The 23,837-nt window shown below is 67.8% G+C and overlaps 1 protein-coding gene across 1 annotated transcript; it reads left to right on the top strand.

Annotated features, from left to right (window-relative positions):
• Nucleotides 1-69: 69 nt before the first annotated feature.
• Nucleotides 70-20,754, top strand: BAHCC1 (BAH domain and coiled-coil containing 1). Its single transcript, XM_063175624.1, is given in 28 exon segments — nucleotides 70-244; nucleotides 7,085-7,264; nucleotides 8,029-8,151; nucleotides 8,425-10,038; nucleotides 10,117-10,222; nucleotides 10,341-10,383; nucleotides 10,385-10,550; nucleotides 10,630-10,788; nucleotides 11,123-11,340; nucleotides 11,799-12,156; nucleotides 12,238-12,948; nucleotides 13,511-13,695; nucleotides 13,807-13,943; nucleotides 14,149-14,250; nucleotides 14,507-14,621; nucleotides 14,726-14,897; nucleotides 15,244-15,405; nucleotides 15,557-15,882; nucleotides 16,198-16,305; nucleotides 16,383-16,636; nucleotides 16,758-16,833; nucleotides 16,925-17,033; nucleotides 17,146-17,268; nucleotides 17,348-17,515; nucleotides 17,969-19,119; nucleotides 19,667-19,738; nucleotides 19,740-19,904; nucleotides 20,400-20,754. Coding segments are annotated over 28 exon segments (7,485 nt in total). The 3' UTR covers nucleotides 20,607-20,754.
• The last annotated feature ends 3,083 nt before the right edge of the window (nucleotides 20,755-23,837 follow it).

Raw genomic sequence — 23,837 nt, 5'->3', positions numbered from 1 at the left:
CGGCGCTGAGCATCGCCCACGAGCCGTGTCGGGGTCCCGCCGAGCCCCCCGCGGGTGGGTGCCCCCGGCATGGACGGCCGTGACTTCGCGCCCCCGCCGCGGCTGCTGTCGGAGCGGGGCAGCCTCGGCCACCGGCACGGCACGGGGCGCGTGGCGGGGTCGGCGCACGGGGCCGTGCAGCCCCCCGGACACTTCCAGCCCACCAAGTACTTCCCGGCGCCCATCTCCATGGCCACGCACACAGGTCAGAGGGGTCGAGGCGCCCGCGGTGCGGGGGGCCGGGGAGGGCCGGGAGGCTCGGCACGGCCCCGGGAGCTCGGCCTCCCTTTGTGCCGACCTCGCTGTCACCGCGCCCGGGGGTTTTGGGGTTTTCGCTCACGCACACGGGGGCCATCCCCCACCCGGCCGCTCCGCCGGCGCGGGAGGAGCGTGACCCCGGCTCCATCCCGGTGCCGGGACGGGGAGGCGCGTTCGGGCTGAACAAGGAGGCCGTTATGCGCGGGGCCGTGGGGCGGCGGTGGAAGGTCACCGAGCCCGGGCTCGATATTCGCCGCCGAAGTGTCAGGGTGCGAAGGGGTTCGCGGCGCGTGTTCGCCGCGGCAGCTGCCGGAGCTGGACAAAGCGCGGCACACGGCCGAGCTCGGCACGGCCAAGCAGCCCCGGCGCGGGGTCACCGGATCCGGCATCCGCGGCGAGCTGCCCGCGCGGCTTTGTCTGCGGCATGTGCTCGCCTGCGGCCGGGCACGGCTCAGCCGGGCTGCGCGCCGCCGGTACCGGGGTTCGCTGCACGGGGAGCTCTGAGGGCGCAGCCGGCGGGGAGCCCCCCGCGTTGCCGAGCTCCGGGATGGAGCCGGGGCGGGAGCGGGGCCGGGGCGGGAGCCGTGTGCCGGCTCGGCGCGGCGCAGCGCCGGGCCCCCCGCTTCCCGCCGGCGCAGGCGGTTGTCTGGCCGCGGCACGGCGGCAGCGCCGGTTATTGTCGCCGCCTTGATGAGCTGTGAATACTAATAAAATTATATCTGCTTTAATGGGATTACAATTAGTGCGTGGATTAGGGCGGGGGGCACGGCCGGGCCGGCGCGGGGGGGTGGCAGCCGTGGGGGTTCTTGGAAGGAGGTGGAAAGCGGGGGGCACCGGGGGGTGCCGGGGAGGCGGCGCCCGATCGGGCCCGCGGCCGGGGCGGTTTCGCTTTGTGCCGACGGCCCCGCTGCCGGGACCACCGCTGGGCTCGGGGGGCCACCCCGGCTTCCCCCAGCTTTGTTGGGCGAGGAGTGCGGATGGGGGCTTGGAGCCCGGCCCCGGGATGGGGGATAGCGGTGGCGGTTCGGCTGCTCTCCGGCTCGCGGTGACCGTGGGGGGATCCCGGAGGGCCGCCAGCGCCGGGGTGCTGCCGGCTTCCCTCCGGCTTCCCGCCGCGGCCGCGTCCCCGTGCAGGACCCTCACACCCGCCGGGGCCTGGGCGACACATGGGAGCCCGAATGCACCGGAGGTTGTTAAAATAACATGGATCCGGCTAAAAATACCCCGGCAGAAACGCGCCGAAAAAAAACATTAAAAAAAAAAAAAAAAACAGAGAAAAAAAAAAAAAAAAAAAAAAAGAGAGAAGCCAAACCCAACAACAGAACGAGCTAAAAATATTCCAGCTTTGGCAGGGCCGGCGCAGCCGGAGCGCTTCCCAGCGAGCTGCGCTCGGAGGCTCCGCGCGGCCGGAACGCTGCCGGGGCGGATAAACCGGATCGCTGAGCGGCCGGCACGGTGCCGGCGGCAGGGGGGTCCCCATGCCCTGCACCCCGTGCCCTCCCGGCGCGGCCCGGCCGCGGTGCCGGCAGCCGCGCTAGCGTGGCGCGGTAATTAAGGCCGATGATTGATAATTACCCCACCCAGCGCACGGAGCCAGCCCGCGGTTGGCCGTGGCGGGGCGATGCCGGTGCGGCACGCGGCGCCCGGGGGGCACGGCGGGGCCGGGGGGGCTCCGGCCGCGCTCCCCCAAATGGCTCCCGGCGTGGGGCCGGACTACACCTCCCAGGAGCCTTTGCCGGGCCCGGCGGCCGCCCTGGGAACGGAGATAAAACTGTTTTCCTTGCTTTTATTAAAGCCGTAACTCAGGGCCGCGCGTTCGTGCAGCCGAACGCTCCGGCTGGCGTCGGGTTTGGCTCCGGCACCGCCCGGGTATGGGGGGATGGAGGGATGGAGACCCCCGGAGCCCGCCCGGGCGGGGTGCAGCCCCTGCGCCCCTGTTGTAGGGGATCCACTGGCACGGCACAGCCCGTGCTGAGCAGGGCCGGGGTCCCAGTGCCTCCGCCGCAAACCCAGGGTGGGAAACTCTGGCAGAGGCCTGTCCGAGCCACGCTGGGGCCTGGCTGCAATTTTTGCTTTTTGGATGTTTTTGTGCACTAGTGGAGAGTTGTGACTGTGCTGGACTGTGTCACCTCGGCCGGGAGCAGTGTGGCCGTGGTGGTGTGTGGCTTGACCCTGTGAGGGTGTGTGTGCATCCCAGTGTGGATCCCGATGTGAATCCCAGTGTGCATCCCGGTGTGAATCCCAGTATGTGTCCTGGTGTGTATCCCGGTGTGAATCCCAATATGCATCCTGGTGTCCGTCCTGGTATATGTCACGGTGTGAATCCCAGTGTGTGTCCCCGTGTATATCCCGGTGTGTACCCTGGTGTGAATCCCAATGTGCATCCCGGTGTCTGTCCCAGTGCTGCCCCGCAGCCTGGCAGTGGCAGTGTTGGTGTTTGTCCTGGCGCTGGCACACAGCCTGGCCATGACAGTGCAGGTCCCGGTGCGTCCCATCCCGGGGGTGCTGGATGTGCTCCCACACCTGTCCCCTCCCTGGACCGCGCCCCAGGCTGGGTGCTGTGCGGTTCTGGCACGGCTCTGAGGGGGGATTTGGGTGCTGATGGTGGGAGGCAGGTGGGGCCGGTGGCCCTGGCTGGGTGGTGACACGGGGCCGGGTGCCAGCGCTGCAGCCGCTCTGCATCGCTGCTTCCCTAGAGATGGGATCTGCGAGGGGCTGGAGGCCACGGCGCAGCTCCGGTGCAGCTCCAGTGCGGGGGCTCCCTGCTAACCCAGCCCCCAAAGTAAGGGTAAAAGTTAAACCAGATCTGGAGATTTACTGGGCTGCTCCTCGGTAGCCACGAGGCTCTGGGGGCCGAGCGTGGCCGGTGGGATGTGCAAAACCCCGGATCCCACAGAATTACCCCGGCTCTCGCAGAGTCATCCTGAGTGCTCCACTGTTCCTTAGTCATGAGCTGGATCCAGGCGCAGATGTTGCCACGTGCCAGGCCCTGGGGGACGGGCAGCTGCTCCTGGCATTGCCCAGGGAACAATGCGGGGTGGATGGGCTCCATGGGGAATTTTGGGGCCACTCTGGGTGCTCCTGGCTCCTCGGGACCCCCAGCCCTGCCTGTGCCCTGATTGCCCCACAGCATCACCCCAGGGCAGGCTCTGACCCTGCCTCGTGCCGGGGTCCCCCAGCCCTGGGGGAAGAGAAGTCCTCCCCCCTCCAGGACCCATATGTGTGATGTTCACAGGAACTGCACAGGGTGCCCATGGACCCACATTTTGGAGGGTTCCTGGCAAGGGTCCGTGTGTGTGCTATCCATGTGACATCAGTGGTGAGATGGGGCATCAGAACCCCTGGGACTGGACACTCCCTGGTTTCCATGTGCTCCAGCAATGGTCTTCCAAGGCACGTGTGTGTCAGGTTATGCTCTGGGTGTGCAAATTGTGCTCTGGGTGTGAAAGTCATGCGTGCAGGGAGCGTGCACTGAGCACACGAGTGTGCCAGCTGTGCCAGTGGTGTGTGCCAGCCGTGCCAGCAGCATTTCCCAGCTGTGCCAAGAGTGCCCCCCATCCCTGTGAGCCCTTTGCACACGTGGCCCCAGTGAATGTGCAAGCGCTGAGTGTGCAGTGGCCGTGGCCAGCACAGCTGCCAGTGGCATTCCAGAGGGGATAACCCCTCGCACAGCACTGGGATCTCCCTGCTGGCCCCTCGGGCACGTTCCGGCAGCGTTTCACCATTGCAGCGATCATTGAGTGCCGTAACAATATGGATTCAGTTGGAATTACAGCACCGAGGGAGCCAGAGCCCGTTTATTGCCTGTTTGCCAAATTTTTAAAGGGGCCGTGTGAGTTGTGAAGCATGTGGGGGGCTGCCCATCACCCCCTGCCCGGTGTGGGGGGGACCGGGTTGCCCCTGCCAGGGTCCCTGCCAGCTCCTGGCCCTCCACCCGCAGCCTCAGCTCCATTAGGAATGTTCCAGCCCCAAAATAGCCGAGGGAGAAACCCAACCCTGCGCACGTCCCCCCCGCCACCGCCGCCATCCTGGGTCTGTCACCGCCTTGGGGATCCCAGAGCAGCCGTGGGCTGAACCCCCCCAGGACCGGGCCCCCCCCTGCACACGCTGGCCCTGAAACTTTCTGCCTCCCAACACGTTCCCATCTGTGCTGCACTTGGAGCGGGGGCGAGCAGCAGCTGGAGGGAAGGGAGCACCTCTCGTTGTCCCCTCCTGAGTCTCCCCAGTGCCCCCCGCCCCTCTCAGTGCTGTTGGTGTGGCCGTGCTGAGACCTGGCACACTCGTCACACGTGTGACCCTCTGCGTTTCGGGGCCAAGGAAAATTTCGTGCCGGAGCCGGGAGCGATGCCGGCGGGGCTGAGTCACAGCACCGGCCTCGGGGAGCCCGGCCAGGGAGTTCCCAGGGTGACGCTGCCGGGGGGGCCGGGCTGGGACCCTGCAGCCATCTGTCCTGTGCTGGCATCCCGCCCTACGGGGCTGTGCCCATCCTGGCACTGGCGGCTCATCAGTGACATGAGTTGTGCCCGGTCTCGGGGACTGGCAGCGTGGGCTGCTCCAGCACCGGTGGCTTATCAGTGACATGAGTTGTGTGCGTCCTCAGTGACCTGTCCCTGTCCTGTGCTCATCCCTGTCCTGTGCTGGTTCCCGTCCTGTGCTCATCCCTGTCCTGTGCTCGTCCCTGTCCTGTGCTCGTCCCTGTCCTGTGCTCGCCATCACCGTGGCTGGAGGGGCAGAACCAGGGGGCCGCTCCCTGCCCCTGCTCAGTGCATGAGTGTGCAGGGGGTCGTGGTGAGTGGGAATGTGGGATCAGCAGTGCTGGCCATGGGGCCAGTGGGAATGTGGGATTGCAGTGCTGGCCACAGCGAGTGGGAATGTGGGATCAGCTGTGCTGGCCAGTGGGAATGTGGGATCGGCACTGCTGGCCACGGGGCCAGTGGGAATGTGGGATCGATCAGGAGTGCTGGCCATGGGGCTGAGTGGGAATGTGGGATTGCAGTGCTGGCCATGGGACCAGTGTGAATGTGGGATTGCAGTGCTGGCCCCGTGGCCAGTGGGAAGGTGGGATTGCAGTGCTGGCCCCGTGGCCAGTGGGAATGTGGGATTGCAGTGCTGGCCCCGTGGCCAGTGGGAAGGTGGGATTGCAGTGCTGGCCCCGTGGCCAGTGGGAAGGTGGGATTGCAGTGCTGGCCCCGTGGCCAGCCCGCGCCGGGGGACCCGTGAGTCAGCGGGTGGGCGGTGGGGAGCGGCGGCCCCGCAGCCCCCCCGGGACACCCCGGCCCCGCCGCCATCGGGGTGGGGTGAGGGGTTATTTTTTTCCAGCCCGTTTCACAGCTTCCAGAAAAGTCTCATTCTGGAAACCTCGGCTTCCCGCCCGGCACAGCCCGGCACGCTGCCGGCTCCACGCCCGCACGGGGTCTGTGGTGCACAGGGCGGGTTTGTGTCCCCAGGGATGCGTTGGCACTGCGGGGTGTGCCCGCCCGTCCCGGTCCCGGTCCCGGTCCCGGTGTGTGTGTCCGGTTCCCAGGGCTGTGGGTGGGATGCGGCCGTGCCCCCGGCCCACGCCGCCCTGCCCCGCTCGGCCTCGCCACGGAGGAAGGAGAGAAGCTGCCTGAAACCACATCCCGACACTCATCCCAGAGGCATCCCGGTGGGATTAGCCGGGGAGCGTGGGCCGGCTTAGAGAGCAAAGCATCGCTTCCTGCCCCGGCCGGCCGGGCGGGCAGCCAGCCCGCGCTCCGCGCCACGCCACGCGTGCCGAGCCATGCCGAGCCGTGCCACGGCTGCTCTGGCACACACGGACATGGGGAGCGGGCACACACGGCGAGGGGCAGCTGCTCCCCCATCCTGGCTCCCCCATCCTGGCTCCCCCCATTCCTGCTCCCCCCGCCCGGCCGCTGGCCACCAGCTCCGAAGTTTCCACCATGATCTCAGGCTTGGCCGGGATGGGAGCGGGATGGGGGGCGGGATGGGGAGCGCCGGCCACGGGCCTCCCCAAGGGCGCTCGGGGCCCCCCCAGCTGCGGGGGAGGCAGCAGGGTCAGGGCCAGGGCTGTCCCCTCTCCTTGCACTCACACACATGTGCGCACACACACAGAGCACACATGTGCACCCTCATGGCCCGGCACAGCCCGTGTCCCTGGAGCTGGGATTGTCCCAGCACTGGCAGCAGCCGGTGTCCCCTGGGGGGGAGCAGCAGTGTGGGGAGCCACACACGTGTGCAGAGCCTCCCATGTGCTGTGAGTGCTTGGGGCATGCACAGAGCAGGGCTCTGGTGCCCCTTGCACGGCTCTGCTGTGCCTGGCACACCCTGGGGCTCATCTGAGCCCCGTGGGGCTGGGGGTGTCAGGGACATGGGTGCACAGGGAATGTGGGGGCTCACAGGGGATGTGTGCAGGCAGCATGTGCATGAGGGACAGGGTGACACGAGGGACATGGTAACGCGAGGGCTGTGAGCATGAGGACGTGTGTGCACAGGGGCTGGGTGTGCACAAGGAACACAGTCCCACGAGGGACACGTGTGTGCACAGGGGCTGGGTGTGCACAAGGGACACAGTCCCACGAGGGACACGTGTGTGCACAGGGGCTGGGTGTGCACAAGGGACACAGTCCCACGAGGGACACGTGTGTGCCCAGGGGATGCACCGGTGCAGAGTAGGCTGCACAGCCCTGTGGCAGCTGTGTACACACGCGTGTGCACAAGGGAGTGTGGTGTGCTTGGTCATGCATGCAGGTCCTGCACAGCCCCCCTGACTGTTCTCAGCCCCCCTGACTGTGCCCTCTCCCCGCAGCCGGCAGCAGCCTGATGGGGAGTGCCCCCCCCTCGTCCTTCATGGGGGGCTTCCTGAGTGGCAGCCTGGGCTCGGGGGGGCCCAGCCACCCCGCCGGCCCCGCCGCCTCCCCCCCAGAACCGGCCTTCTGCGGGCCCCACTCCGGCACCTCCCAGATCTGGTTCTCCCACTCGCACGAAGGTGAGCGGGCACCGCGGTGGGGACGGGCTGTGGGTCGGGGGTGGCCGGAGGCCGTCGTGGCTCTGCCCAGTGCCAGTGGTCACATCCTATCAATGCCCACGTGTATGGGATCCAGGGTCAGTGGCTTCTGGGTGATGAGGGTGGGTTTGGCCACCGCTGTGCCCCAAAACACCCTGGGCATCCACAGGGACCGGGCTTAGACCCCACAGTTGGGGTTTGGTGTTTGGCGAGGCTCGTGCTGAGCTGCAGAGCTCTGGCTGAGGCTGGGCCACCTCGAGTCGCTGGTGATGACGAACCCGGACAGGGACACCCCTGTTGGGGCAGGTGACAGTGTGGGGACCCCGGGGGCAGCCCCGGTTAAAGCGAGTCCCCGTGCCCCCCCACGCTGTGGCGTGTCCGTCCCGCCGGAGGAGCGGGAGCGGGAGCGGGGCGGCGGAGCTGGCGCGGGGCCCTGGCAGCCTGCCCGGCTGGTAGTTTGACCGGCTGCCAGCTGGCTCCCGGCGTTCCGGGGGGGCACGGGGGGACGGGGACGGGCAGCGCACGCGGCCGACGGACAGCCCGCCCGAGCCGTGCCGAGCCGAGCCAAGCACGGCCGCTGCTGACACGGGGCTGGGGGGGTCTCAACCCCACCCCCGGTTCCCAGAGGGTGGGACGGGTCCCAGCCTGGAGGGGATCACGGGCTCTGCAGAGTTCCCAGCTGGAGCCGTGCGGGTTGGGATGCGGGGGCAGGTGCCACCCCAGCCCCGCTGACTCGATGTCCCCAGCCCCGGGGTACCCCCGCTTCTCCGGGAGCTTGGCCTCCACCTTCCTGCCCATGGGCCACCTGGACCACCACGGCAATGGCAACGTGCTCTATGGCCAGCACCGTTTCTACGAGAGCCAGAAAGGCAGGTACCGGGGCCACCGGGACCCCCGTGCGGTGTGTGTCCCCCAGCCGGGCAGGGGTGGGGGCTCAGTGCCTGAGCAGGTGGTACTGGGGCAGTGGCTGGGGGGGTGGGTGCCAGTCCCAGCCCTACTCCTTTTCACGGGGCTGTGATGGGCACTAATGGGGCCGTTGTTTGGGTGGGACACAGACCTAATGAGCCCGACCCTTCATCCCAGTCCGGCTGCAGTTTGGGTGGGGGGAGCGCGGCGGTCTCACCCATCGCCCTCCCCTCCAGATAACTTCTACCTGCGGAACCTTCCGGCGCAGCCCCCCCTGCTCCCCGCCAGCCACGGCTTCCCCGGCATCGCCCGCGCCGCCCCCGGGCCCCCCGCCGGCTCCTGCAGCCGGGAGCGGGACGCCGGCCCCCTCCCCAAGACCCCCAAGGACTACGAGCGCTTCCTGGCGGCCAAGGACAAGGGGGGCAAGGGCGACCCCAAGGAGCGGCTGCCCGAGGAGGACCCCAAGGAGCGGCACAAGGCGGTGCTGCCGGTGCCGCCCGAGGGGCACTGCAAGGAGGGGGTGCCGCCGCGGGGGGCCGGCGACGGGCGCCCCAAACCCCTGGCCTCGTGCCTGCTGGGGACCAAGGGGCTGGACGGGGACGGCGCCCGCGCCGCGCTGCCCAGCTGTGCCGGGAGCGCCCTGCCCCGCGCCGCCCGCTGCGCCCCCAAGGAGCGGGAGCCGGGGGTCCCCGAGGCGCCCCAGCCCTACGGCGAGGCGGTGGAGCGGCGGCAGATGCTGCACCACGCCGTGTCCTACGCCGTGCCCGCCGCCGGCTCCTTCCCCTGCCTCCCGCTGCACGCCGGCCCCGAGGTGCTGTGCCCGCTGCCCGAGCCCCCCGCCCGCGAGCTGAAGCTCAGCGGGGCTACCTTGGTGCCCTCGGTGGGGCCCCCGACGGACAAGAGCCGCTCCTTCCAAGCGGAGTCCGGCGGGACGGAGCGCGGGGACGGCAAGGAGCGGCACGCCGAGGCGGGCGCCGAGCCCTACGGTGCCCCCTTCCACCACCCGCTGAAGGCCGAGGGGCCGGCGGAGCGGCGGCTGGAGTGGGGGGCTCCGGGCACGCGGCTCAAGGGGCTGGAGTACCTGGGGGGGAGCGCGGCCGAAGGACCCCCGTTCTCCGGCCGGTGCCCCGCGCCCAAGGCGGGTATGGAGAAGGGCTACTTCGAGGTGCCGCCCGCCCCCGACTGCTCCCGCGCCCCCCGGCCCGACCCTCTGGGCGTCCGCGTGGGCCCCTCCTGCTGCACTTTAGAGAAGGGCCCCCCCAAGGAGCCCCCGGCCCAGAAGGTGGCTCGCATCCGGCACCAGCAGCACCCCGAGGCGGAGGCGGCCGAGGGCAAGCGCAAGCCCCTGGAGCTGGGGGGCCTGGGCTACGGCGGGCACCCCCTGCCCCCCTGGGGGGTGCAGGGCCAGGGGCCCCCCCTGCCCGTGGCCGAGGAGCGGAAGGGGGGGCCCTACCTGGACCCCTTCGGCGCGGGGCTGGTGCGGGCGCAGGAGGTGCCCAACGCCCCCGACGAGGTGTCGGCCATGAAGAACCTGCTCAAGTACAGCAACGGGGCGCTGCTGGGGGGGCAGAAGGGCCCCCCCTTCGTGGGGCTGGCCGGCGCCAAGGGCAGCTGCGCCCACCAGGACGCCAAATTCCCGTCGGGAAAGGCTCAGCCGGAGCTGGAGCGGCCGGACTGCGCCCGCGGCCGGGAGCACGAGGCGCTGGGCCCCGGCGGCACCGAGGGCGAGGTGCGGCAGCCGCCCGTGGGCATCGCGGTGGCCGTGGCGCGGCAGAAGGACACGCTGGGCCGCCACGAGCCCTACGGCACTGCCGGCACCGGGCGGCAGCGGGCGGCGGCTGGAGTCAAAGGTGAGGGCCGGGGAAGGGGGACGGGGCAGAGGGGGCTGGCGGTGCCACGCTGATGCCACCGCGGTGTCCCCGTGGCAGCAGGCACCGCGCGGCCCGTGCACCTGATGGAGCTGGAGGCGGAGGAGGAGCGGGGCCGGCTGTGCGAGGAGCGCCTGGGGCTGCCCGGGAGGGACATCCTGCTCCAGTGAGTGCTGGGGGAGCCTGGCTGTGAGGGCTGGACAGCGGGCTTTGTGCGCTTTTTGGGGTGCAGGGGACGGTGATGCCGGCGCTGCCCCCACACTCTGCGTCACCTTTTCCCACAGGGACAACAAGGAGCTGGTGGAGTTTGCCCGGATGCACCCATCGGGGGGGGTGTCCCGGGGAGCTGACCCCACACCTGATGATGACGGGGGGCTCGTCGCTGCCGGCGGGGCAGCTCGGGGGGGACCCCGCCGCCCACGCCCACCCTGCCCACACGCACTGGCTGCCCCGCACCCGCAGCCCCTCCATCTGGATGGGGGGACACTCCTACGGTCGGTGCTGGGTTTGGGGGAATTGGGGGGGTGCTGACCCCCAGCAGTGGGGTGCTGACAGACCCCCCCATCCCCACAGGCATCGGGCACCCTGCCCTGCACCAGAACCTGCCCCCTGCCTTCCCTGCCTCCATGCCCAGCGCCATGCAGCCCGTGTTCCCCCTCGCCCAGGACCCCCCTGCCCAGCTCGTCATCCTCCCCACGGAGCCCCCCACCCACGGCACCCCCCACACGCTGGGTGAGCCTGAGACCCCCACCTTGTGCTGGAGAGGGGGGTCCTGGAGGCTGGGGGGGATTGAGAGAGAGGAGAGCGGGTCCTTGGAGATGCAGGGTGGGAGATGGGGGGTCTCAGGGGGTACTTTTGGGAGTTCGTGGCTGATGGGGTCCCTTGGGGTGCTTTTGGAGGTGCAGGGGAGGGGTATGGGAGCCTTGCAGGTGTTTTTGGGGTTCAGGGGTGGGAGATGGAGGTCTCTGGGGGTGCTGCCAGGGTTGCAGAACTGGGGTTTGGACACTGCTGGGGTTTGTGGGGTGACCCTGAAGAGGGTCTCCAATTGTCCCCCCTCTGCTGGCAGCTGACGTGATGGACCAGGCGTCGCTGTGGCCCCCCATGTACCCGGGCCGGGGTCCCGGTGCCCACCTGCAGCACACGGGGCAGCTCCCCGTGTACCCACGGTCGCAGTTCCTGCGGCAGCAGGAGCTCTATGCCCTGCAGCAGCAGCAGCAGCAGCAGCAGCAGCAACAGCAACGGGCGGCCCAGGCCCTCGAGATCCAGCGCCAGGTGCACGGCCAGGTGCCAGGGGATGGGATGGGATGGGGTGGGATGGGATGGGATGGGGTGGGATGGGATGGGGTGGGGTGGATGGGATGGGATGGGATGGGATGGGATGGGATGGGATGGGATGGGATGGGATGGGATGGGATGGGATGGGATGGGATGGGATGGGGTGGGATGGGATGGGGTGGGATGGGATGCGATGGGATGGGGTGGGATGGGATGGGATGGGATGGGATGGGGTGAGGTGGGGTGGGATGGGATGGGATGGGGTGGGATGGGATGCAATGCGATGTGAGGCTGGCTGGAAGATGCAGGGTGGAGGATGGGTTGTGGGACTGGGATGGCGGATGTGGGGAAGGATTGAGGGACAGTCAGTGGGACAGGGACTGGCCTGTTGGGCTGGATTGGGATATGGATGCAGGGCTGAGATGTGGGGCAGGATGTCACACGTGTCACCTCGTTGTACCCCGCAGCGGAAGCCGGAGGAGCAGCCCCTGGAGCTGGAGGAGAGGGCTCCCGAGAAGCCCCTCAAACCCTCCCACAAAGCAGTTGCCTTAAACCCCCCGGCCAAGGGCCTGACCTCGGCGGCCCCCGCGCCCCCCAAGCTGTCCCCGTGCTGCCACTCGCCGGCCCTGCGGCACCCGGCCAAGTGCCCCGTGACGCTGCCCACGGCCCCCTGCACTTTACCCGCCTGCCCCGCCGCCAGCCCCGCCGTGGCCCCGCGCTCGCCGGCCGCCAGCCCCCTGCCCGCCCCCAGCAAGGGCGGCGAGGGCGAGGACGCGCGGGGCGAGGGGCAGCCCCCGCACCGCTACCCCAAACCGCTGGAGCCAGGTAGGACCGGGCACGGGGAGCGGGAGGAGGGCGGCTGAGATCAACCAGAGCGTCCCCGCTGATCGTGACCCGCTCCCCCAGACCTGCCCCCCGGGTACGGCTACCCCGCCGCGGCCGTGGGCTACCCCGCAGCGCACTCGGCCGAGCCGGCAGACCCCGACCCCGTGCACGCCGGCTCCCCGCCCGCCGAGCCCGAGCAGTCCCGGACCTTCAGCCCCGCGGCCGAGGCGCTGCGGGACCCCCCGCGGGACCCCCCGGCCGAGGCTCCCGGGGCGCTGCTGCACCGGCACCACCTGCTGCTGCCGCCGGCACCGGGGCCGCTCTGCGGGGAGCGGGGCGCGGCGCCGGCCGCGGGCGGCACCGAGGAGCCCTTCGGGGGGCACCGCGAGGTGGCTCAGGGAGCGCCGGAGCAGCCGGAGCAGCAGCACCCCGTGCCCCAGGAGGGGGGCTCCCCGCTGCCCCCCACTGCGGAGGAGGAGGAGGAGGAGGAGGAGGAGGAGGAAGGCGACAGCGATGGCTCGGAGCCAGAGGGCAGCTGCGATGAGGAGGAGGAGGAAGAGGAGGAGGATGGTGACGTCCCCAGTGGGCACCGGGGCTGCACGGGTGGGCTGGAGGCACTGATCGCCGCTGGCATCGACCTGGGGGAGCTGCCGGCGCTGGAGGAACCCGAGGAGCCCCCCCCGGCGCCCCCCTCGCCTGCCCCCCACCCCTCAGGGATCCCGGGCATCGCCCTGCTCAGCGAACTGGCCGACCTGGAGCTGCGCCGGCGCCGCTGCGACCTGGCCAGGGAAGGTGGGTGACACCCGGTGCCCCCAAGTGTCCCCAGCACGCCGTGGTGACTCCAGTGCCCTCCTGTGCCCTTTATCTTGTGGAACTGGGGGGCAGCATGCTGTGCCGTGCTGTGCCATGTTCATGCCATGCCGTGCCACGTTGTGCCATGCCGTGCCATGCCGTGCCATGCTGTGCCATGCTGTGCCATGCCATGCCCCATTCGCAGCCAGGGCTCGTCTCCAGCGCTGGCTCCAGGCAGGCGGGATTTGGGATTCCCTCCCAGCTCGGCTTCCCCAGGGAATCCCGGAGGCCCCAGCGGGAATGGCCTCAAAGCCTGGCACATCCCCAGCCCTGTGGGAGGGAGGGAGCAAAGGGGGGGACCCAGTGCTGGGTTCAGGGGGGGACAGCGTGGGGTGAGGGGGTGGCTGTGGGGTCCCACTCCCCATGGATGGGGTGGTGGGGTGGGCACAGGACCAGATGGGCCAAATCACCCTCCCAGCCGGGGGGGCTGCTCCTGTGCCCCCCGGGAGCCAGTGCAGGGCTCTGGTGTGTCGGTCCTTGCTGACCCCCTGCCGTCCCACAGGTGAGGATGAGGAGCTGCTGGCCTTCAACCTGCAGAACCTGGCCACGGTGGCGGCCGCCTGGTCGCTGGTGGAGGCGGCAGGACGGGAGGGCAGCCCCCCCGCCCTCAGCCCCCTGCCCGTGTCCCCCCCGCCCCGCGCCCGCATCCCCCGCCGCAAGTACACCTGGACCCCCAAAACCAAGGCCGTGAGTGTCCCCGGAGGGGGTGGCGGGGGGGGCGAGCCGTGCCCAGCCTCAGCCCTGGCTGTGAGGCCGCTGGCGGTGCCAGCCGTGCCCAAACCCCCCCTGGCCCCCCAGGTGTGCCCGCTGAAGGCGGCCATGGAGCAACTGAACACGCAGGAGGTGGAGGTGCGGATGCGCCTGGCCGAGCTCCAGCGCCGCTACAAGGAGAAGCAGCGGGAGCTGGTGAGGCTGCAGCGGCGCCACGACCACGAGTACGTCCTGTCCCCGTCCCCATCCCTGTCCCCATCCCCATCCTGAGCCTGGGGGCAGCACGCGATCCTTGCCCCGGTGGCAATGGGGGCTCTGCTGATGGTGTCCCCATTGTGTCCCCATTGTGTCCCCGTTGTGTCCCCATTGTGTCCCCGGTGTGTCCCTGTTGTGTCCCCGGTGTGTCCCCGGTGTGTCCCCGGTGTCCAGGCGTGACGAGAGCTCCCGCAGCCCCGCACGGCGCGGGCCGGGGCGGCCGAGGAAGAGGAAACACTCCAGTGCCCTGGGCAGGGCCGAGAGCCGCAAGGTCAAGTGAGTGACTGGTGCCACATGTCCCCTCGGCCCAGGGGACAGAATTAATGGCAGGGTTTATGTTGGAGGGAAGGGGAGGAGGGAGACGGCAGCTGGGGCGTGCAGGAGCCAGCCAGGGTCGGGTCTGGATCCTTCTGGGGGATGCAGGGTGAAGCTGGGGGGTGCAGATTCCATCCAGGGACGCAGGATCCCCCAAGGGGTGCAGGGTGCCCTGGGGATCCTGCAGGCACCGTGCCCACACCGTGCCCCCCCCCAGGGCAGTGAAGACCAGCCTGTCCCTGCTGTGTGCCGAGCTGAGGGGGGACCCTGAGCCCCAGAAGAAGAGGAGCAAACTGGCCAGGGGCACCTTCAGCAGCCTCCAGGGCTCCCCGGTGAGTCCCACGGGGTCTGGGGGCTGTGTTCTACCCCCAACCCCCCCTGAGTCCCCCCAGTGGGGGCTCCTCTGCCCTGTGTGGTGACTCGTGGGCTGTCACAGCTGAAGCAGAAGGTGAAGGGCAAGGGGCTGCCCCCCGGGCTCAGCCCCTTCCGCCGGAGGGACCCCAACCCCAGTGCCCGCATCCAGAAGAAGCTGAACCGGCCCAAGAGCTCCAAGGGCTCCAAGTACCAGGGGCAGGACCCCGGTCCCCGGCAGCCCCCCCACTTCAGAGGCAAGCAGGGCGCAGGGATGGGGTGTGGGATTGGGGTGGGGGTGCTGGGCTGCTGGGGTGAGGTCCAGAATGGGGTACAGGGGTGGGATGGGGATCTACATGTGAGGTGGTGTGGGATGTGGGATCTGGCGTGGGGACGGGGATGTGAGGTCAGAGTTGGGATTCTGGGTCTGGCACAGGACTGGGTTCAGGGTCGAAGATGGGGGTGCAGGGTCCAGCCATGGGTCTGGGGGGGTGGCTCATGCCAGGGGATCACACATGGCCTCAACTCACCCCATTGTTCACTGGACACACAGGGGCCACCCCTGTGTGCAGGAGTGCCTCACCCTGTCCTCTCCCCTTGCAGACGAGCCTGAGGGTGACACGGACAGCGAGGACGGGGACGAGGAGCCGGGGCTGTCACTGCCCACAGGGCCGGTGGCTGTGCTGGGCCCCTCCCCGTCCTCCGTGGTGAAGATGGAGGCCAACGAGAAGGCCAAGAAGAAGAAGGAAAGGCAGGGGCTGCTAGGTAATGGGATCCGCCCTGGGAATGCTGGCAAGGACCCGGGGGGCACCTGCTGTGTCTGGGTGGGCAACTGTGAGCTGCTGCCAGCCTGGACCTCCGCGGGCGCCCCCAGCCCTGTCACCCCCATGGGCAGCCGTGACCCCTGTCCCCGCAGGTCCCTGCCGCATGGGCAGCCCCGAGGGCGAGGTGAAGATCAAGCGGCGGCCGGTGAAGCCGGGGGCGGCCGGGAAGCTGGAGAAGCTGCCGGGCCGGCGGAAGGCGGGGGGCTGCCCCGAGGGCAGCAAGAAGAAGCTGAAAGCCAAGGCCAAGGAGAGCCTGAGGCCCCCAGCCCCCAGCGGCCCCAGCCCCCCGGGACCCCCCAGCAGCCTCTTTGGGGGCAGCGACCCCCGGCTGCTGGGGCCGAGGGACGAGGGGGCTCGGCTGGGAGACAGGGGCAAGAAGGGCACCCGCAAGAGCAAAGGGCTGCAGGCAGCCCTCAGGGTGAGTGGGGCTGGCCTGGGGCACCCCTGGGCTCGGGGACAGGCAGATGTGGTGTCCGCGTGGGCTGGGGACACCAATGGGAGCGGGGCATGCAGGGCTGGGGTTATTGGGGGCTGTCGGTGAGATGTGGGTGCAGGGTTTTGGGAGTGGCTGTGGGGTACGGATGGAACCATGGGGTGCAGAGGGGTTGGGGCAGGTTTTGCACAGGTTGTGGGTGCTGGTGGAGCTGAGGGGGCACCCCTCAGGGTGCTGGGAGGCCCTGGTGAGCCCTGGTCACACAGAGGGGTCACTGGGGGCCCTGACCTTCCCGTGCAGCGCAAGAACGGGGCACTCTCACTGGCCCTCTCCCCCCGGAGCGCCAAGACCATCCTGAGCAAGGGCAAGAAACTGGCCAAGGTCAAGAGCAAAGTGGCCACCAAACAGGTGAGATCCGTGGGGGGTTCCCCCCACCCTGGCACGGCCCCCTTTGCCCCCCACCCACCCCAAGCCTCCTCCTGCAGTGCAAGGGCCGGGCCGTCAGCAAACTCCTGGAGAGCTTCACCGTGGAGGACGACTTCGACTTCGACGACAACAGCAGCTTCTCGGAGGAGGAGGAGGAGCTGGGGGGCTGCCTGGCAGGGGGGGCCCGCGGGGGGGTGCCCCACGCCTGTGCCATCCAGAAGGAGGATCTGCGGGATGGACTGCACATCCTGATCCCCAAGGAGGACAGCCTGCTCTACGCCGGCAGCGTGCGCACCATCCAGCCCCCCGACATGTGAGTGCAGCCTCCCGGGGCTCCCAGACACTTGGGGGGGTCCCAGACATCTGGGGAGCTCCCAGCCTTTGGAGGGGGGCACCAAGGTGGGTGCTGAACCCCTTCTGTGCCCCCTCCCCAGCTACAGCATCATCATCGAGGGTGAGCGGGGGAACCGGCAGCACATCTACTCACAGGAGCAGCTGCTGCAGGAGGCGGTGAGTGGGGGGCAGCCGGGGCGGGGGTCAGGGTGAGGGGTCAGGATGGGGGTCCCGGACCCCGCAGACCCTCACACGCTGCCTCCCTCAGGTCCTTGACATTCGGCCGCAGTCACGGCGGAGCCTCCCGCCCGGCACCCGCGTCTGCGCCTACTGGAGCCAGAAATCCCGGTGCCTGTATCCCGGGAACGTGGTGCGAGGTGAGGAGGGGTGGGCACTGCCAGGGGTCCCCTGCCCTTCCCCTGGGGGCAGCAGTGGGGCGGGCACTGCCGGGGATCCCCTGCCCACCCCAACAGCCCCCCTGTGCTGCAGGCTCCTCCAGTGACGAGGAGGAGGAGGACACTGAGGCCGTGCTGGTGGAGTTCGATGACGGGGACACGGGACACATCGCCGTGTCCAACATCCGCCTGCTGCCCCCCGACTTCAAGATCCAATGTGAGGGCCGGGGTGGGATCAGGGGACGTGGGGGGCTCTGGGGGGACACGGGGCCGCCCTGACCCCCCACTCCCCACAGGCACCGAGCCCTCCCCGGCCCTGCTGGTGTCCAGCTCCTGCCGCCGGGCCAAGCGGGCGTGTGGCGACGTGGGCACCCCTGGGGCACTGCCCCCCACGCTCTGCCCCGACCACGGCCCCCAGCCCCCCCGGAATTCTGGCAGGAAGGCAGCCAGCAAGGAAAAAAGCGGTATGGAGGGGAAGGAGCAGGATCCCCTGCCAGGCTGGCGGGAGGGGAAGGTGTTGGGATGCAGGGAAAGGCATTGGGATGCCAGAAAGAGTTTGTGGGATGGAAGAAGGATGCTGGGATGCAGGGAAGTGTGCTGGGGTGTGGGGAAGGCTGTTGGGATGCAGGGAAAGGTGCTGGGATGCCAGAAGGAGTTTGTGGGATGGAAGAAGGATGCTGGGATGCAGGGAAAGGTGCTGGGCTCTAGGCAGGGGAACAGGTTCAGGGGAGGATGCAAAGGTGTATGGACGAGTGCTGGGATGCAAAGATGTGGTTAAGAGGGCTGGGACTATTGGTGTGCAGAGAAAGGTGAGGAGCTGGGGTTGGAGGAAGGGATGGCACAATGAGGGTGGAGATCAGCCCCAGGGCATCCCCCTCTCCCTGCTCCTGTGGCCTCCTGACCCCTGTGTTCCGCAGGCAAAGCCCTGGAGGGGCTGTCGGGGGGCCGGGGGCCGGCGCCGGGGGACTCGGCGGCCGGGCGGCGCGGAGGGTCCCTGCTCAGCTGGGCCGCCGTGGCACAGACCAAGCGGAAGGCGGCGAACAAGGGCTCGGCCGTGCTCCAGAACCTCTTCCAGGTCAACGGCAGCGCCAAGAAGCTGCGGGCCAAGGAGACGCTGTTCCCTCTGCACCACCACCACCACCACCTCGCCGCCCCCGTCTTCGGCAACGCCTTCGGCGCCGACTCCTTCGGCCGCATCGCCGGCTCCTACGGCTCCTTCGGCGCCGGCGCCGGGCTGGTGCTGCCCGCGGCCCAGAAGCTGCTGCGCTCCAAGAAGGCCGAGCGGCTGGAGGCCGAGGTGGGCAGGAGCGGGCGCAGGAAGGCGGCGGGCGGCGAGTTCCTGGTCAAGCTGGACCACGAAGGGGTGACGTCCCCCAAGAACAAGACGTGCAAGGCGCTGCTGTTGGCCGAGAAGGACTTCGGGGCCAGGCTGGAGCGGCCGCTGGGCAGCCACGGCTACGGGCACGCCGGGCTGGGCGGGCGGGAGCGCCGGGGCCGCGCGGCCGCGCACCCGCTGCCCGTGGGGCTGGCGCTGCGCAAGTACTCGGGGCACGGAGACTTCGCCCTGAACTGCGACAGCGACTGCCACAGCTCCTACTCGGACATGGACGAGGACGAGGACGCGGCCGGGCTCGGCGCCGACGTCCCCTCGCGCTTCATGACGCGCCTTTCCGTGTCCTCCTCTTCCTCGGGCTCCTCCACCTCGTCCAGCTCCGGCTCCATCTCCACGTCCAGCCTGTGCTCCTCGGACAACGAGGACTCCTCCTACAGCTCGGAGGACGAGGACTCGGCGCTGCTGCTGCAGACCTGCCTGTCGCACCCGGTGCCGGCGCTGCTGGCGCAGCCGGACGCGCTGCGGCCCAAGGGCGCCGCGCCCCAGCGCTGCTTCCTGTCCAAGGCGGCCGCCGCCGGCCCCAAGGCCAAGCTCAAGCGCAAGGATCCCCTCAGCTTCGCCAAAGCCAAAGAGTTCTCCCGGCGGCAGCGCCTGCCCTCGGTGGAAAACCGGCCAAAGATCTCCGCCTTCCTGCCCGCCCGCCAGCTCTGGAGGTGGTCGGGGAACCCCACGCAGGTGAGGAGCCCCACGGGCACTGCCCTGGCACTGCCTGTGCCCGCCACGGGCACCCACCTGGGCACGGTGGAGGGAAGGAGCAGGCACAGCTCGGGGCAGGTGGTTGTCAGTGTGCCAGGGACAAGGTGCACACTGGGGGACATGTGAGGTACCCCGTGCTGCAGGCAGAGCCCTGGCTGCTCGGGGTGCTGGGGACACCGGCTGTGACATGTGACATGTGACATGTGACATGTGACATGTGACATGTGTGACGTGGGTGCCCAGTGCAGGGTGTTAGTGGCACCGACTGCAGGATCGGGGAAGGTGCAGGTGGCACATGGGCAGCCAGTGAAGGGAGCTGGCGACGCCAACTGTGAATGCCAGCACAAGGAGGTGGTGACACCAGCTGTGTCCCTTGGGCTGGCAGTACTGGTAACACCAGCCGTGTGCCCCGTTCTGTGAGCCCCCCGCCCTGGCTCTCCTCTCCACATCCCCCATGGTGTCCCCATGGCATCAGGGCGGGTCTGGGGGTCCCCGTGCCAGCTCTGAGCCCGTGTCCCCTCCCCAGCGGCGCGGCATGAAGGGCAAGGCGCGGAAGCTCTTCTACAAGGCCATCGTGCGGGGCAAGGAGACGCTGCGCTGTGGGCGACTGCGCCGTGTTCCTGTCGGCCGGGCGGCCCAACCTGCCCTACATCGGCCGCATCGAGAGCATGTGGGAGTCCTGGGCCAGCAACATGGTGGTCAAGGTCAAGTGGTTCTACCACCCCGAGGAGACCAAGCTGGGCAAGCGCCAGAGCGACGGCAAGGTGAGGGCAGGGCCGGTTTTGGGGCAGGGAGCTGCGTGCCAGCTCAGGTGGGCATGTGCCATGTGTGTAGTCACACGTCGTGTCTGGTCGCCACATAACGTGTCAGGTGGCCACACGTCATGTCAAGACATGCCAGGGAACCACGTACCATATGAGATAGCCACATACCAGGGCAAGTGGCCACATACCGTGTCTGGTACATGTGTGTGGTGTCAGGTAGGCACACACCATGCCAGGCACCACATCGGGTAGCCATGCCAGGTGTCAGGTAGCCACATAGCTACATCAGGTTGCCGTGCACCATGCCAGGTGGCCGTGTCCCAGACCAGGTGGCCCTGTCACTGGCCAGGTGGCCCTGTTCCACACCAGGTAGCCATATCCCACACCAAGCAGCTGTGTCACCAGCTAGGTTGCCATATCCCACACCAGGTAGCCACATCCCCCAGCAGCCACACCAGCCCAAGCAGCAGCAGTGACGTGGCCTTGTCCCCGCAGAACGCGCTGTACCAGTCGTGCCACGAGGACGAGAACGACGTGCAGACCATCTCGCACAAGTGCCAGGTGGTGGGGCGGGAGCACTACGAGCAGCTGACGCGCGGCCGCCGCTGCCAGGACCGCCAGGACCTCTATTACCTGGCGGGCACCTACGACCCCACCACGGGGCGCCTGGTGACCGCCGACGGGGTGCCCATCCTGTGCTGACCCCGGGGTGCCACCCTGTGCTGACCCCACCCAGCTCTGATGCAAAGGGTGACGCCCACACAACGTGGGGACATTGGGGGCGCATCAGGGGGACGTGTGGGGGGGCGGCTCCCCTACAAGCCATAACTTTCCCTAGTACCTCTGACTGTTTGCCAGCAGGTGAAGCAGAAATCAGGTGTGTTGTTCTATTTATTTTGCCTGTAAATATTGTATTTCTTCCGGGAAGTTTTATGGAAAAGCGAGAAAGGAAAAAAAAAAAAAAAACAAAAAACACAAAAGCAAATCCGACAACGGCAAAAAAAAAAAAAAAAAAAAAGACAAAAAATGATGAAAAAAATCACAAAAAAATAATAATAATCCTCGGGGAAGGGGGTGGGGGGGGGTCGTGTCAGTGCACTGTGTCCCCCAGCTGGGGGGACGGGGACAGCGGGGAGCGCTGTACAGAGGGGGCCAGGGCGGGGGGCTCGGCCCCGGGCGGGGGGCCCAGCGCCGCCGTCCCCAGTGCAATAGTGGGGTGACCGCGGGGGGACACCCCGGGGGGACCACGGGGACCCCGCGGGGCCGGCGGACGCTGGCCCGTCCCGCCGCCGCTGCCTGGAAAATATGTACAGGGGCTTTTCCAGTGTAAACACTAAAACACACACAAAAAAATCCCACAAAACAGGATTAAAAAAAAATAATAACCCAAAAGGACAAAAAAAAAAAAAAAAAAAGGAGCAAAGGGTTAAACAAAGGTTTTATGAGCCGCCATTCCTGTAAAGGCCTTTTACTATGGAACTTTTTTATGGATAACTTGGCTTATGAATAAATATATGAACCGTTGCTGGCGCCGGCTCCGCTCTCGGCTCTGCCTCCGTTCCCTCGTGCTGCCACCAGCCCTGGAAACCCCAGTCGGGGATCGGGGTGGAGCGGGGAGGGATCAGGGATTGATTGGGGATGGAGCAGGGATGGACTGGGGATAGATCAGGGATACAGGGATGAATTGGCAATGGATTGGGCATGCAGGGATGGATCAGGGGTGGATCACTGATGAATGAGGATGGATCGGGGATCAGTCAGGGATACAGGGATGGATCAGGGATGGGTTGGAGATTGATCAGTGACTGATCAGGGATACAGGGATGGGTCAGGGATGGATCAGGGATATGGGGATGAATTGGCAATGGATTGGGGATGCAAGGATGGATCAGGGGTGGATCACTGATGAATGAGGATGGATCGAGGATACAGGGATGGATCGAGGATGGATCAGGGATGGATCACTGATGGATGGGGATGGATCACTGATGGATGGGGAAGGATCAGGGATCAGTCAGGGATACAGGGATGGATCAGGGATGGATTGGAGATTGATCAAGGATTGATCAGTGACTGATCAGGGATACAGGGATGGGTCAGGGATGGATCAGGGATACGGGGATGAATTGGGAATGGATTGGGGATGCAAGGATGGATCAGGGACAGATCATTGATGGATGGGGATGGATCAGTGATTGATCAGGGATGGATCGCTGATGGATGGGGATGGATCGGGCATCAATCAGGGATACAGGGATGGAGCAGGGATGGATTTGGGATCGATCAGTGATTGATCAGGGATTGATCACTCCGGGCCTGTTCTCCCGTCCCACGTGTGCTCAGACGGACGGGCAGCGCTCCCTCGCCATTGGCCGAGCCTGCGCCAATCAGCGGGGGCCGAGCCGGCAGCCGGGTTCCCATTGGCTGTCGGGGCGCGCTTTTGTTCTCGGCTCCGGCGCGCGCCCTCCAGCCCCACCCCCGGCCGCCAGGGGGCGCTGTGGGCGGGGCCGGGCCCGCGCGGGGCAGTGCTGCCCTCTGGCGGCCGCGCCACGACACGGCAGGACTGAGGGACACCGGGGGACAGAGGGACATTGGGGACAGAGGGACATTGGGGACAGAGGGACATTGGGGACAGAGGGACACCGGGGGACAGAGGGACATTGGGGACAGAGGGACACCGGGGGACAGAGGGACATTGGGGGACAGAGGGACATTGGGGGACAGAGGGACACCGGGGGACTGAGGGACACCGGGGGACTGAGGGACATTGGGGGACAGAGGGACACCGGGGGACAGAGGGACATTGGGGACAGAGGGACATTGGGGGACAGAGGGACACCGGGGGACAGAGGGACATTGGGGACAGAGGGACATTGGGGGACTGAGGGACATTGGGGACAGAGGGACATTGGGGACAGAGGGACACCGGGGGACTGAGGGACATTGGGGACAGAGGGACACCGGGGGACAGAGGGACATTGGGGGACAGAGGGACATTGGGGGACAGAGGGACACCGGGGGACTGAGGGACACCGGGGGACTGAGGGACACCGGGGGACTGAGGGACATTGGGGGACAGAGGGACACTGGGGGACAGAGGGACACCGGGGGACTGAGGGACACCGGGGGACTGAGGGACACCGGGGGACAGAGGGACATTGGGGACAGAGGGACATTGGGGACAGAGGGACACCGGGGGACAGAGGGACATTGGGGACAGAGGGACATTGGGGACAGAGGGACACCGGGGGACTGAGGGACACCGGGGGACAGAGGGACATTGGGGGACTGAGGGACATCGCAGGGACTGAGGGACACCGGGGGACAGAGGGACATTGGGGGACAGAGGGACACCGGGGGACTGAGGGACATTGGGGGACAGAGGGACATCGCAGGGACTGAGGGACACTGGGGGACAGAGGGACATTGGGGGACAGAGGGACATTGGGGGACTGAGGGACACCGGGGGACGGAGGGACATCGCAGGGACTGAGGGACACGGGCAGAATATTTGGGGGACAGGAAAGGGGATGGACAGACAGACACAAGCACAGCAGAACGGAAGGACAGAGAGCTGCCTGCTGGGATGGACAGACAGATGGACAAGGACATAGCTGGAGGGAGGCCGGACAGGTGACAGAAGGGTGCCCAGACACATGGATGGACACGGAAAGGGACAGACGGACAGGCAGATGGGCACAGGGAGCGATGGACAGATGGATGAGGGAGGGATGGACAGCTGGACGGACAGACTGATGGATGATGAGCCAGGCAAGTGCAGGCTGGGTGGACAGACAGATAGATGGACACAGGGAGGAATGGACAGCTGGATGGACAGATGGATGTAAGGAGGCCGGATGGACAGACAGGAGGACAGCGGGATGGCTGCACAGACAGGTGCAGGGACGGACAGAGGGACAGCTGCAGCTGAGT

Source organism: Melospiza melodia, chromosome 24 (assembly GCF_035770615.1).
Source record: "Melospiza melodia melodia isolate bMelMel2 chromosome 24, bMelMel2.pri, whole genome shotgun sequence".
Taxonomy (NCBI): domain Eukaryota; kingdom Metazoa; phylum Chordata; class Aves; order Passeriformes; family Passerellidae; genus Melospiza; species Melospiza melodia.
The sequence above is the reverse complement of the archived record's forward strand: the minus strand, read 5'-3'. Positions and strand labels throughout refer to the sequence as shown.